Raw genomic sequence first — 14,340 nt, 5'->3', positions numbered from 1 at the left:
CGTAACTTTCTGTGTTCAGTGTACGATTGTGTGAAACCCTCCAAAGCCAGCGTACTCCCTATGGCAGTGTCCAGTAGGTAGTTGTTCTAGCATAAACACTGTGTGCAATTGCAAGAGGAAAAGCAACATATTAAACACTCCATACGTCAGGTACGAGTTGTTATGCAAAACATTTTCGTGGGGACATTCAGCAAGTGCGCACTGTTATTGTGCATTTCAGGGCTCCACCAGTGCAAGATACACATCCGACTCTACACCATGGAGGGAAGACGAATGCAGTCGAGCTATTGGACTTCCACTTGGCCATCGACCATAGCGATTCTGGTATCATTACTCATGGCAACCATCGTTCCACAACATGTAACGATTGCGCTCCCGGAGGGAGTGTTCCCGATAGCAAAGCGCATGAACATAGAAACGTGCCTAGGTAAGGACGTGCCACCATTGTTGCTTCCAGAACGAATTACCTACAATCCGTGCATTTCCCCCACCGTTCCGTGCAGTGCGATTCGATGTCCATCTCAATACCATCATTCGAACGGAGGAATCCAGATCGATGGGTGCCTGCTTCCTGGACGATGCCGATCTAAACACGCGCGAACAGTGTCTCCGGCTGTGCTGCGAAACGGAAAACTGTGATGTTTTCGTGTTCGAGGAAAAGGTACGTCGTTTTATCTCACAGTTCCGGAGAGTCTAAAACTTGGCCAAAAATAACACCTTCGGTTCCCAGCCATCTTATTTGCCATCTCGGAAAGAATAACGGTTAATTGTATATTAAAGCTCCGTTGCTTCCTCTCATTAGGCTCAGCGCGTCCGATTTGGTACGCTAGGTCGGAACAACATCCAAAAATATTCGGTCCGTTCGGTCCTGGGAATTTTATACAATAGATAATAAACCAGTTAGAGTCGGAAGGGTTAAAGCTTAGTGGGACCATCTTTGGGTCCAAAATTAACCCCTCTTGTGAGGTTGTGACCAAACCAACCAAGATTTTATTATGTGTAAATATAACACTTCCTCTCTGGTGGGTACATGTTTATCACCTCCGATTCGAGGTGTCATTGACTGGTGCTTTCATCATTAGGGTCGGAGTTTTGGACACCTTCGTACCACGTAGTTATGTTAATAGTGCTTCTGTCCCTCTCCACAGAGTCCCGGGACTTGCTTCCTCTTCCAGTGTGGTCCTCCGGAAAACTTCCGTTGTAAATTCACGCATCATTCCAACTATACAAGCGCCGTTCTATCGATGCCTCCGATGGAACAGCAACTAGCAGTCCCGCTGACACCTCCCTTGGCCGCCCAGATTCAGTCGTTAACGGCTCAGCAACAGTCTGCCGGTGGCAAGAAGCATCTCTCGCAACATGAAATGGAACTGGTCAGTCTGAAGGACACTGGTACTAACGGTGGTAGCAAACAGCAGGTAGCGGTGGTGGCCAGTTTCGGTACAAGTTCAACAACCTCGCTCCCTCCATTGGGTGTACGACTTGGGGAGACGCTTTCAACACCGAGTGCAAGCACGCCAAAGCACCAGCCGCCACCGCCACCCTCGTCGTCCCAGTGTGGTCACTTTGAATTTCCCTGCCACTCTGGGGAGTGTATTGCGGTGTACAACGTTTGCGATGGCATCCCGCAGTGCGACGATGGGAGTGACGAAGGTCCCGAATGCCCACAGAAAAACACGGGACCATCGGGTGTTCCAGGTGTTGCTCTTAACCAACCCATGGCTATAATACCACCGAATGCGATGGATCGCTCCGGGCTCGGGGGAAACAATCAACCAATGGAAATGAGAGGGGCCCCCAAGGCGATGCTTCCCATGTACCAGCCATTAGATTATCAGCAACCACCGAACCGATTCGGAGGTATCGATCCCGAACAGCAGCAACTTCAGCAGCAACAGCAACAGCAGCAGCTCGGTAAGCCCACCCTTATGCATCGCAACCGAGAAGACCCAATGACGGCCCCAAAACCCTGGCCACGTCCCGCCATCAACGAGCTTAACTATGTTGGTAGGTGCTGAGTATGTCTGGGATTTGAACAAGTTTTTCTAACTTTAACCTTTTCACTTTAGATTCTTCCGACAGTCACTTTTTCAATCACAAGGGAGGGCTACAGCTCTCGGTGGCCAACAACATGGGCTCGCTTGCCTCTCAACAGTACCAGGAGTCTATGCCCGAGTCCAACTACATGCCTTCGGCATCCGTCGTCCGTGGTGGACAGTCCAGCTACCTGTCGCTCCCCGGTGGCAGTTCATACTCCCAGCAACTACCACCACAAATGACCCACGATCAGCAGCAGCCGCAATATAAGCCCGCCATTTCTCCGCAACAATGGATGGGAGGCGATCCTGTGCGTCCAAATTGGTCCATGAAAGCGGCATCGGATCATATAGGAGTTGGAGGTGATGGTGCCATGGTGTCACCGCGCGAACAGTACATGCAACCACCGGTCCAGCAGCGACGGCCAGAAATGCAACCAGCCTCCAACATGGATCCTCTCGGAGCATCGCAGCAGAAAACATCGCAGCCACAAACACTACCATCCAGTGGTCAGCAGTGGCCGGCTGAAGGACAAAAACAGCAAGATGTTCCACTGCCGGTAGCTCCGACTGCCTCAGCTAGTAGCAGTTTCTCGGGTGAAGGCGCTTCCGGATCCGAAACCCTTGCAAAAGATGCACCTAACAGTGGACCTTTAGGTCAACCGCCGGTCGTTGCTGGTGCTGGCGAAAGTTCTAACGGAGTGAAACATAAAGCCACTGCGGTGCAAGGTGGAACACACGATGGTGACACGGAGTACGAAGAAGACGCTTACGAAGATACATATCCGGAGTCCACGAACGCTGCTAGCGATGGTGGCGCTGAAGCTGAAGAACCGACCCAAACGGAACCGCCGAAGAAAAAGCTACGCAAACATCACAAGCACGATCATGGCGACAGTAAGATCTTCAATCCGTCGACCACCAACGAACAAGCGGAAGATAAGCAGAAGAAAAGGAAGAAAACAAAAACCACCAAAAAGGATAAGGCGCCGGACCATCACCACGGATCACCGTCGGACGATACGATCGTGCACGAGCACCTGAAGGCGGTTTTGCACAACGATGTGGAAATCGAATTTCCCGATCACGACGGTTATGCGGACCGTCCGGGTGGAGCGATGCTGTCGCTGACTCTGGGGGTACTCTTGACCGCAGCCATGGGTATTTTGCTCAGCTGCCGGATGCGTGTGGCTCGACGAAGAATTCGAAGACCGGGAAAATCTTCATACGCACATGATGCCGACTTTCTCGTAAACGGAATGTATCTGTAGAGCCGACTTGGCGGAGCCATTTTCCATCCATATTTTGAACGATCATCGAGTGTGTGTTATTAACGAAAAGGTTGTTAAACTTATTCTTTTTTAGCAACGTTCCGTTGTGCTGTTTTGTTATTAGAAGTCCTTGCTGCAATATAATTTTCCTTTAAACCATACCATCATTAAACCGTTATTAGATGTACTTAGTGAAATGAGCGACCAACAGACAGGAATACAAATATTACAAAATTGCCGTAATAAACACCCGATATCAAAGTGGCGAACGAATATGTTGCGTTTGTTTTTTCTTTCAGAACAAGTACAGCCGACCACCAATAATTATTTCGAATTGATAAATTCTTTAGTTCAAGAGTAGTTGCTTGTCTCTCCTATATTTTTAGGACTCTTCATAAACTCTCATCTGTCTTTCTGTGCCGGAACGTATATCGTCTTTCTCTGGTACAATTATACACATCCTGTTGTGTAAAATAGTGTTAACGGTCCTAGGCTTCATTAGTTCTACATCAATTACAACAGTCTAGTCTCTATTAGTGCACGCCCCTCGCTCTGTTACTCCCTATTGAGTTTAAACGTATATAATTTTGCGTACACATGCGTACACATTTTGTAGAATTTGCGGTGCACACACTTTTTTATGCATTGTCATTAATCTTAGTATTTCTTCAGAATTTTTCATAGCAAGATCAAACTGCTGCTGCTACTTCGTACAACTCGTTGGTGATAGTTTAGCTGCATTTGTTAACATTAGGTGCTGAGTCCATTTTAAATCAATAAAATAAAATCATATAGCACATGTCTGTGATGGTTAGGCTGACATTACGACATAAGAAGATTGATCTTACTAGTATTTACTCGTCCTTTCGTTACAATTCTAGACATTATGCATAATGCATATCATCGCTACATCTAGGTTTAGGACTCTATTCAGTTAATGTATCAGTAATGCAAATCAAAATCAATTGCTTTGAAAAGCTTAAGGAAATACAAAAAAAAGTTACATAAATAATGCATTCGTAAACATATAACATAATTTCCATTTCCCTGCTATAAGATCGATAGCAGATCATGTATGACGTAGAACTTTTGCCATTTATATGTTTAGTTAAAATAAAAACTCTTATCTGTTTGACATGATAGATATCCAGGCAAAGTGTAAGATAAAAACCAACATAAGGCCATATAAACACAAACCAAAATTATGGTTATGTAGAAACCCGTTGCCTCCAAAGTTGTTAGTGTAAGAGTCTAGCACGTCGTCCACTGTTTGTCCCGTTGCTAGATCAGATTTTGCTCATCATGCTACAAATCACAGATGTTTAATAAGAATTACCGGTTTTTTGATAAATACCTGATTATGACAATATTGGGCCAACGATTCTCTCTTGAGAACGATCATCAGGCAAACACCCATATGAGTGTTGGAAAGTGCACTCAAAATAGTTCATTAATTCTACGGCCTATAAGTAAGTCATGTGCATTTCTTACAAAAAAAAATACCATAGAATCAATAATACACCCTGACAACTATCATATTTGTTGACCGTATTATTTGAGGAGCATATTTAATTCATTCGCTTAAACATAATTAAAACGGATAAACCTCGACGAAAATGGCAGATGACTTTCCTACACAATTTGTATACATTAAAACGAGAAAAATGCTGCCACATTTTACATTTTTACTTTAACGACATTAAAATTAAATAATAACAAACGAAATAAATCACGAAAAAGGAAAGTTACATGAATAGAAGAAAATCTGAATGGATAGCAGAGACACGACAGAGCATATCTTCAGCGGATCTGTATATGCTTCAATCATATTTATAGAATCGGACGTATAAATGTGATGAGACTGCCTCTAGTTCGGCCACAAAAGGGGGACTGACGCTCAAATAACGAATGTAAAAGAAGAGCCACAAAACAACCAACCCGGTATGCCCGTGCGCGTGGTTCAACGTGACACGGAAAAAACACCTCCTTTGGCAGTGTGTACCGCCGTGTTAAAAACCAAAACTACTTACAGACAATCGGCACACATACGTGCACTTTCATGCTTCACTGACGCGCGCTACACGCTGAGGCCAGCATTGTTCCTTGCGGGAAGCAACGCTACGGTAGGCCGGGCATAATACCGCTCAATCCTTGCGAGTGGTGGTTGGTGGAGGGCGCGGGAGAGCTGCTCGGTGCTTGGTTCATCTGATTCAACCAAGTAGCGCGAAGACACTGATGCTCAAGTCTCTTCACCTGCAGCATTAGCCGCGAGTTCTCCTCGTACATGTCCTTGACTAGTATATCGTTGCTGGCCAGCCGCGTTGCTTGATCCGATATCACGATACACTGCGCTTCTAACCGATTGCGCAGTTCGTTTATTTCTCCGCGCTGTTGTTGCCAGATTTCTGGAAAAAAATAACACAATTACCATTAGATTAATAGAACCAATCTTTGGGGCGTTCAAAATTTTCAACTCCTTGAACGGCTTGATACATACGGTGCAGGACAGATTCGGTGTACTGTTGCTGCTGCTTTATCATTGACTGCAGATGACGATTCTTCTGTTCAAGATTTTGAATCTTCTGCATTTGGTTGGGATGCGTTGCCGTTTTCGTATATGCCCGGGCTATGATCGGCTTCGCTTCCTTCAGCTGCTGAAGCTCCATCAACAAACAGTCTCGCTCGTGCGTAAGGTCCGTAATTTCCCCTTGCAGCTGCTGTTGCACGAGTCGTAGGTGTTTCATGTGTTCCGCACTGACCGGGAGCGTCATTCCCGCACACTCTGAATTTTGGCTACAGACGGACAAGAAAGATTAAACATTAAACAAAACCAACCTTCTCTATGCTGCCCCTTTTGCAACCACATCTGTTTGTGTAATTGTTCCTTACATGCTGTGCGTTGAGGCAAGACTGTGCGTACTGCGCACCGATTTCACCGAGCATGTATCGGACACTTCGAGTTGTTCCAGTCCCGCCACCATCCCTACCGATGGTTTCTCACCATCCGCTGAATATTCATCTCTAGTGCCGATACCACTTTCGCCACCACCATTGTTTGCGGTGATCGGTTTCTGAATAGGTGAAATGATCCGCGCAAAGTTTGCCTCTCCACCTTCACTGGACACGCTGACATCCGATTCGCCACCATCGGTATCCCTTGCCGCCTCGGATGCTGCCGATGACTTTGGGAACTTGCCACACTCTTCAACTGTGTTAATTTCAGATGCCTTTGTTGGCGGTGGTCGCCAGTTCGGATTTTGATAGTCACGAACCGGGCGCTGAATCGTGCTCTGGTTCCACAAATAACTGATAGGAGAACTGGCAGGTCGATCCTCTACTTCCGGCGTTTCCATATGGGGTGATGGAGACCTTAAAAAAGATGTCCATAATTATCCTCTAATATGTCAAACGACGACTTAGTCTCAAAAAGAGCACCGCTACAAAACTGTAACAATACTTACAGCAGCATTTCCGACGGATATTTGGTCATCTGTTCCAGCTCCTGAATTCTTCTTAGAAGCTTTTCTACCTCGTGCGTTTTTTCTTCAAGAGCAAGCTGAGCTTGTTCGAAATCGGCCTCCAACTCCAGGTACTGCTGCTCCAAACCGTCCTTCTCGTCGATTGGCGACAATCGACCGTCTTTCTCCGGTTTGGCATTGCCCGCAAACTGCTCCTCATACTCAGACACCTTCTTTAGCAGCTCGGTAAACTTTTCGTCGCTTACGCGTTGCTCCTCTTCGTACAAAAGTCGCTCGTCGTTCACCTTCGCTTGCCAGTAGTCCTCGCAGTCCTCGTACTCCTTGCGCATTTGTTCCAGGCTGGCTTCGAGCTCTTCGCAGCGTGCTTTTAGCTTTACACATTCTTGCTCCTTTGCGGAGACCGATTCACCGGGCTTATCGGCTGACGCTTGATCAACACTATCCGCCTCTTTTTTGCCACTTCGCAACTGCTGCTGGAGTTCTTCAACTCTACAGCGTAAGGCTTTTATTTCTTCATCCCGAGTCAGCGATGAATCATTGATGCTCGAAATTCCCGACGATGCACTCGTTTCGGGACAACCGGAAAGAACTGTAGACACTTCTTCTGAAGGCCTACCGCTCTGTCCTAGCTCGGAATGAAGTGCCATCCAGTCACCGGAGCACGGATCAACCTCGGTGTCGTTGTCAATGCTGCACTTACGGAACTTGCCCAACCGGGGACTCTCGTCCGACAATCGTGTTTTGCTCGGAGAATCACCCCTCCTCTTAATAGCCGTTTGACCAGCAGCTGTATCTCCACCGACCACTCGGTCTGTCTCATCCGAGGTAGAATTTCGCTTGAGTTTGATCTTGCTCAGCTCTGCGTTCAACATTTCGATCTCCACATTCAACTCATCGTTTTTATCGCGTAGTCCCGTGTTTTCGCCCTGTAGCAAGGAAATTCGATCGATCAAGTCCAACACCTCCTCGCTGTCCTTGCGTGCGAAACCACAGTCATCGTCCTCGGGATAATCGTTGCGATTGTTCTCCTCAAGCTCGGCAATGTCCCGGTTGAGTTTGATGTTCTTTTCCAACAGATCGGTGATCTCCTTTGTAAGATTCTCCTGCTCCTGTCGCAGTTCCTCGTTTTCATCCGACACTCGAGACAACTCCGCTTTTAGTTTGCCTTCCTCGCCCTCCAGCAGCGCGATGCGTTTTTCCAGCATTGCATTCGCATGCGACAATTGTTCTCGCTCGAAGGCTAATTGCGTGGACAATTCCTTGATGGTCTCGTGGTGACGCTGTTCCAGATGCCGAATTTTGGTGCGGGTAGAGTTTTCTAGTGAATTGTGTCGCTCGTCTATTTCCTGTGCAAGCAGCACGGCCCGATTGTTGACCTCCTTGTTGTCGGCGTACAGTTTCTTGTTCTCTTCGACCAGCTGATGGAACGCCTGGCGCAGTGCATTCACTTCAGCTTTATGAAGTGCCAGCGAAGCCTAAGGGAAAGCAAAATACAGGAGAAATCGTTATCTCACGATGTCGAAGGCGATACAGCCAAGTTGTGTCGCACGACAAATGTGCGTGCTATGGCTTTTATGACAGCTCAATTCAACTCATATAATCTCAACAGGATTACACATCAATACTCAAAATCCGAGGTAACAACAAAAATAGTCAAAAAAATGGCAAAAAAAGTGATAAAAGCTGATAACTGATAAGCAAAAAAACGAACGATTAAGCTCATAATGATACTGCTGTCAATTAAACGCAAGCAAACATGATCTTGGTCTTGGTCATGCCTGCCCATTAAGGGTTTATTAGACTTTTTCCCTTTGTGTGACTATCAAAGTAATTCTTTCGTACAGGAGAGAGTCCGGTCCCGGTTGGGATTTGAACCCACGCCATAACGAAAAAAAACCAAAACCTACTTCAATATTGCTATCATTCAATAAGCTCAAACGAGTGATGTTTCGCAAACTCAAAAAATCTTTACATACACCCTCGACAAAAATTCACTTCCGTTGGTAGCGACCCATGCGAGGCATAAATATTCATATCTACTGACTGGTTGTAAAGCACTGATCGTTTGCGTGGGACAAATCTTAAAAATATGCAGCAGCTATTTAATTACATGCATGCCTGACCTTGCCCGAGTAGAGTAAATACAAATACCAATGCAAGGGCCATATTTCGACGCGTAGCTGATAAACTTACCCGAACTATGAGGGAGGCATCGTTAACATTGCTGCTGGTACTGCTGAGGCTACTAGTGTTGAGATGCCCACCGATCATTCGCTGATGTTCCTCTTCTAGAGCCAGCACTAGGTCCGACACTTGAATTACGTCCCCATCGAAGCCTAGTTCGTTTAACAAAATTGCCGGAGCAACAATACCTGCCGCTTCCCACATGTCGATGATGATCGATGCCGCCAGAGACCCAATGTCTGACGTCCAATCTGGGGTGGTGACGAAAAAAAATCCCAATCAGACTCGTTACGCAATAAATCCAAACGGCGGAGCGGTGTGACTTACCTGGCATGGCGAGCGTGAAACTTTTATCGTGTGCCGGTCCAACGGATGCGGATGAAAGGAGCGTTCCACTGTCGTCGCAATCACCGAGCTGCAGCTCGCGGTTTTCATGTCCCATCGGTAGAAGATCCGTATTGCTTTCAAGCAACGCGATAAATTCCGTGAAGCTGATTCCTTCGATAGGTTGGAGCGACAACTTGGAGAAAACTTCTTGCGCCGCCAGACGGGCAGGAGTTTTCTGCAATCCTACTCGCTCGCACACCTGTTGCAGTTGAGACTGGTTCAGAAGATCCCCGTGGCGCCGACCAGGATCGCAGTCGACCAGCAGTGAGTCCCAGATGTCGCGCAAGTTCTCCGAAAGATTCATAAAATAGATCTTCTGATCGATCCGTTCGTCATCCATTTGCAGCTGAGCCGGGTGTACCTTGCTCGCCGCAGTCGTCGTCGTTCCTGGTCGTTGACGATGTGTCGGGAGGGACGCACATCGCTTAAGACGAATTGCACCCGGTCCCACATGCGGGCGCCGCCGTTTCGAGCCATGGATATCACTCTGAGAGGCCGATCGTTGCACTTTCGTTCCACCGCCCCCGTCCGCGCTCGAAAGGATATTGACTGATGCGGCATCGGTGTTGGTGCTAGTGTTTAGCGCAGCAACTGATTCGTTGTCCGAATTAGACGACTGCGACAACCTGTCGAATCCATTCACATCCTCTCGAGGCCTTGACCTACGGCCGTATTTCTTCGTGCCGACGACAAACTTTGGCGAAACTTCACGGTCCGATGATTCATCACCATCGTCAGCACCGCTCGGTAGCAGTGTTTTCGATTGTACTGTCGTGTACAGGACGCTAGTGTTTTGTTGTCCATTCGCGAATTTGTTCTCATCCACCGATACACCATTGTCTCCTTCTTTGTCGCCTGCTGTGAGTAGTTGCTGCTGCTTGGAGGGATACTTTTGCCTGGACTTTTGAGTGATCAAAGGAGCATTGCTATCTCTATGGTGATGTAGCTTTTCCTCTGCATCACCAGAACTTTCATCATCCGGTAGGAATGCAGTTGAAGTGGAAAGATGTCCGGATGTACTACTTAGCACCTTACTGCTGCTGCTGCCGCTTGTTACAGTGTGGGAAGTTTGGTCCGAGGAACAAGTAGAACCAACAGACGGACAACTTATTGCAGACTGCTGTTCTTGCTGGTGCTGCTGCTGCTGCTGAAGCTGATGGTCCGTATCTACAAAAAGCCAAAACATTGATACTGTTACAACCGTTCCATCGAGAGGATATGATAAAATTACACAGGATGATTATCATGGCGCTCGTGAACGGCCACTAGGAGAGCACGCGACGATTTGGACTACACCTGCTTCCACTTCCCAATTGAAATGGTTAGAATCACTTATCCAATGCACGCAAGGTGAAAACGGTGATGAAATCGTGGATGACGTATTATAACGACGAACAAATATTATTTATGAACCCACGACAAAACACGAACAAAGCAGCACCAAACACATCTCTCTTCATGTGTTTTTCTCTCTTGGGTTTCACTCCCTCCACATAACCGTCCCCGGAAGGTCGAATGAAACGCGAACACGCCTCGCGATAAACTTACTAATGCAGAAGCGGCTGCAGACTGGCCAGGGCCTGGTTGTCTATCGCCCTAACTGGCCATAGTCGCGGTTCTCGTTGTGTGAACAATCGGTTCGCTTCGTTTCGCCTCGGAACGATCGGTGGTGTAGTGGGCCGTGTAGTGGTAGTGCCTTCGTTCCCCGGCTGTGTCATATTGGACAACGCGCATTTGAACGCGGATCCGCGTAACACTAATAATAAACACGGCCCACAACATCCCCGTGGTGCATTGGCGCCTGCCAACGGCAGCCGCTACAACGTAGTAAACGATTAGTAGTAGTGGTTCAGTAGAAGCTAGCGTTACATGTAGTTTCACTGCCAGCACAAATAACTCATGTTTGCAGCAGGGTGGACGAAGACGAAGAAATATGAAAGCAAAAATTAACAGCCAACGAAGGTAGCTGATTGGTAAACATGGCATTCGGTCATGCAAAATGCGCCGTAAAGAATCATAGCCACTGCTGACTGAGTTTGTGAATCCGTTCTGTTGCTGGTGAATTTGTTTTCGACACTTTCTTCCACGGAGCTCGAAGGCATGGTTGAGTTATTTCAATTTTCTTCTTAACGTACTGTTTTAAACAATAAAATTAGATAACGTCACATACAAAAGTCGGAGCATAAGATACTGTGCGATAAGATATTGGAATGAACGAAGAGAGCTGAAGCAGAGAGCTGAGAGAGCCAAATCTTCAAAAGTAATAAAAAAAATTATAAATTTCTTTGAGAACGCCTTTGCAGGAATAGCAAAGGTCATCAACAAAGACAGTAAGTTTTGTTTTAAATCCGAATCCCACACATCCCATCATTATAACGTCCTGCAAGACGATATAATTTGAATAAATTATAAACAAGATACAAAAAATGTTTTGAAATAACATAACAAACAACGCTGAGCTGTTTGCTTTAAAAACCTATCCAATATTATGGAACATGACTGAGCTTATTAAAAAAAATTAAAATTATGTTGCCATAGCCAAACAGTGTAAGGAAAATTATTATTTCGTTCCACTGGCGGTTTTGGTTAAATTAGCTCCCTGAGGTACGAGGTGATGTAGTCATGCCCTTTTCACACTCAATGGCTCACAGTCCAGTTCGTCCAGGTTTCTTGCGTCCCATTTCTATTTTCGCGGACTGGAAAAACGAAGGAAGGCTTGGCCGCGTATGAAACTTCCTGCCTTGGCCTGCAAACGATAAAACGTGATAAGAATCTACTATTTTAGCGATATCCTCGTTTGCGCACCGTTCGTTGGAGCGGACGCACCCTGTTGCTTTGAAGTGTATCTAAATGAGTAGTACAACAAGCCAAACAGAAAAGTTCATACATAAAAGGGTGTTATGCATGCCCTTTCATCTGTTATCCTAATTGTGAATGTGAGTCACCTTCTACCGTTTAGAGTTCCCAACAACATTATATTTTCCCAACACTTCATGTTGAGGTCCTTCAATAGCAACCATATTTTCTTCTGCGTGATAAGAACCTTACCTTATCATGACGAAGTATCTTTTGTTCAGTCAATTCAAAAGAATAATCTTCCTAACTTTAGCTAATGACATCAACTGTTACTCTGCGGGTGTCATTTATCTTATCTAGCGCTGATTTATCAAACGTCACCAGACAAATGAATGCACAAAGACGGACACTTTCGATTACAAATATTGATACGTAAAACTTTTGATGACAACGTGACTTTCAAAGGGAAGGGATTTACTTTAAAGTTGTATAATGCGATACTGCAGTTATGAACTGTTTTATCCGAATAGATGGACACCAAAAGGTTCCAGCAAAGAACCAACAAATGCAACAAATGCAACAGTACAAAAACCGCAGGTTCGTTGACCGCCTCCTTGTTCTCGTTCCATATAATGATCGATGGGTGAAGATGCTAGGTGAGATAATTATGGCGTGCATTATAAGAGCTCTCGTAACTACATTTCTGGGCTTATTTTTACTTGGCATTCAATATCTTTGCTTAACGGAATTAACCTTGTGACATGCAAGAAAGCTGTTAAGAAAATGGGGGTAATCTTACCATTATAAGGTTCTCCATATCCCTCGGTAGCGTTTGTAGAAACTGATGTTGATTTTTGGAGGTTCTCTCCGCCCAACGAATCTTCGTTGCCTCCGAGAATGTGTAAAAGACCTTCGCGAAACTCGCGGAAGCTGACTCGCGTCTTTGCGTCGGTCAGAAGGCACTTCACCAGCAGATGGCCCCGTTCCTTCAGCTCAAGTGTGCGACAAAGCTTCACTAGGGCTTCGCGATCAAGACTGTTGGATCCATCGCCGTTACCGTGGGATTGGAACATGTGATATAGCTTCTGCTCGTAAATATTCGACGAGAGAGCCATTTTGCTTTTCCTTTTTTTCTACCGTATTTCTTCGTCGAAACAGAATCTGGGACGCACCTTCGGACCGGGTAGCCCGAAAGGGGGTTGTGCGCCAATATGGAGGAGCTACTGCTGATGCGGCTGGTGATGATTATTATATTTCTCGTCCACAATGCACCGTACAGCGCGGCCTTTGACTAACGAAGCAACTTGGATTCCCTTTTAACGTGATGTCTCGGATGATCGACAATGGCTGCCCTCTTTTTGTTGTAAACGGTGCCGTTTGGAAATAACAGCCACAAATAGGGACAAATCCTTCACGCGACAAAATAATGCTCTCAAATTGACGCTATAATACTAACACGATATTGTTAACAGTACGCAAAAGATTGACTTGCAACAGCGTATGATGTGCCGCAAGTTATGAGTCCGCGCCATGAAAGTGTACCAAAGCACGGGCACTTACGACCTATAGGAACCAGCGCCTGCGGTGTACGGGAAACAGGAGCTTCCGCAGGCTACCATAATACACAATTTATTGATATGGATTCACGATTCAGTTGCAACACTCAAAGAAACAATGTTTACACGGCGGATATCTGCACTATACACAATTTTCGACAACGAACCATCCAGAACCTCCCGTAACAGTTAAACCAGATACCCGAGCTATCTGACTTCTGTCGTACCCGCAGCGCACTGAACGTCATCCCACCGAAGGGAAATCAATTTTTTCACTCCCGAACGCGCTGGTGTGAGTGTTACCTCGTCGTTTACAGTTTACTATCTTTTCATTTTGTGTTTCATCTGTACGATAGTGATAATTGCTACGTTTTAGCAATATCAATAACTTGAGAGAAGCATTTGATTAGCACATCACAAGCACTGTACACCATTATGTAAAACAACGCGAAAACGAACAACAACGCACCAAACAAACCACAGTAACTGCTTAACACTTGCTGCTCGATGCATCAATGTTCAGAAGTGCACAGTCAGTCATTATTCACTTTAATTTAGTTTCCACGAGCAAACTGCTTCATTTCTTGTGAAATTTATGCAGTGTAGCGATGCACTTTGATGTCTTTTTGTT

At 45.9% G+C, this 14,340-nt stretch overlaps 2 protein-coding genes across 2 annotated transcripts; one reads left to right on the top strand and one right to left on the bottom strand.

Moving 5' to 3' along the window:
* The first annotated feature begins 258 nt into the window (after positions 1-258).
* On the top strand, positions 259-3,567 carry LOC131267335 (trithorax group protein osa). Its single transcript, XM_058270184.1, has 4 exons — positions 259-427; positions 504-661; positions 1,149-2,007; positions 2,070-3,567. Exons 1-4 carry the CDS (start codon positions 259-261, stop codon positions 3,305-3,307), a joined length of 2,424 nt encoding a protein of 807 aa, XP_058126167.1. The 3' UTR covers positions 3,308-3,567.
* A 776-nt stretch (positions 3,568-4,343) lies between these two features.
* On the bottom strand, positions 4,344-14,321 carry LOC131267719 (blastoderm-specific protein 25D). The gene is made up of 7 exons (XM_058270660.1): positions 12,953-14,321; positions 9,298-10,524; positions 8,980-9,221; positions 6,769-8,261; positions 6,197-6,676; positions 5,805-6,100; positions 4,344-5,712 (listed from the first exon to the last, which is right to left on the bottom strand). The coding sequence occupies exons 1-7, from the start codon at positions 13,266-13,268 to the stop codon at positions 5,426-5,428; spliced, it is 4,341 nt and encodes a 1,446-aa protein (XP_058126643.1). The 5' UTR covers positions 13,269-14,321; the 3' UTR covers positions 4,344-5,425.
* Positions 14,322-14,340: the final 19 nt, after the last annotated feature.

Source organism: Anopheles coustani, chromosome 2 (genome assembly GCF_943734705.1).
Source record: "Anopheles coustani chromosome 2, idAnoCousDA_361_x.2, whole genome shotgun sequence".
Classification (NCBI taxonomy): Eukaryota; Metazoa; Arthropoda; class Insecta; order Diptera; family Culicidae; genus Anopheles; species Anopheles coustani.
Note: the sequence above shows the minus strand (reverse complement) of the source record. Positions and strands in the feature narration are given on the sequence as shown.

What these genes read in the sequence shown, in the direction of transcription:
- LOC131267335 (XM_058270184.1), top strand. Translation starts at nt 259, where the DNA reads ATGGAGGGAAGACGAATGCAGTCGAGCTATTGGACTTCCACTTGGCCA. An exon ending in TTTTCGTGTTCGAGGAAAAG is followed by an intron (nt 662 to 1,148) that starts GTACGTCGTTTT and finishes CCCTCTCCACAG; the next exon opens with AGTCCCGGGACTTGCTTCCT. An exon ending in CAACGAGCTTAACTATGTTG is followed by an intron (nt 2,008 to 2,069) that starts GTAGGTGCTGAG and finishes TTTTCACTTTAG; the next exon opens with ATTCTTCCGACAGTCACTTT.
- LOC131267719 (XM_058270660.1), bottom strand. Translation starts at nt 13,268, where the DNA reads ATGGCTCTCTCGTCGAATATTTACGAGCAGAAGCTATATCACATGTTC. An exon ending in ATATGGAGAACCTTATAATG is followed by an intron (nt 10,525 to 12,952) that starts GTAAGATTACCC and finishes GGCTTTTTGTAG; the next exon opens with ATACGGACCATCAGCTTCAG. An exon ending in CTTGCCTCAACGCACAGCAT is followed by an intron (nt 6,101 to 6,196) that starts GTAAGGAACAAT and finishes GTCCGTCTGTAG; the next exon opens with CCAAAATTCAGAGTGTGCGG.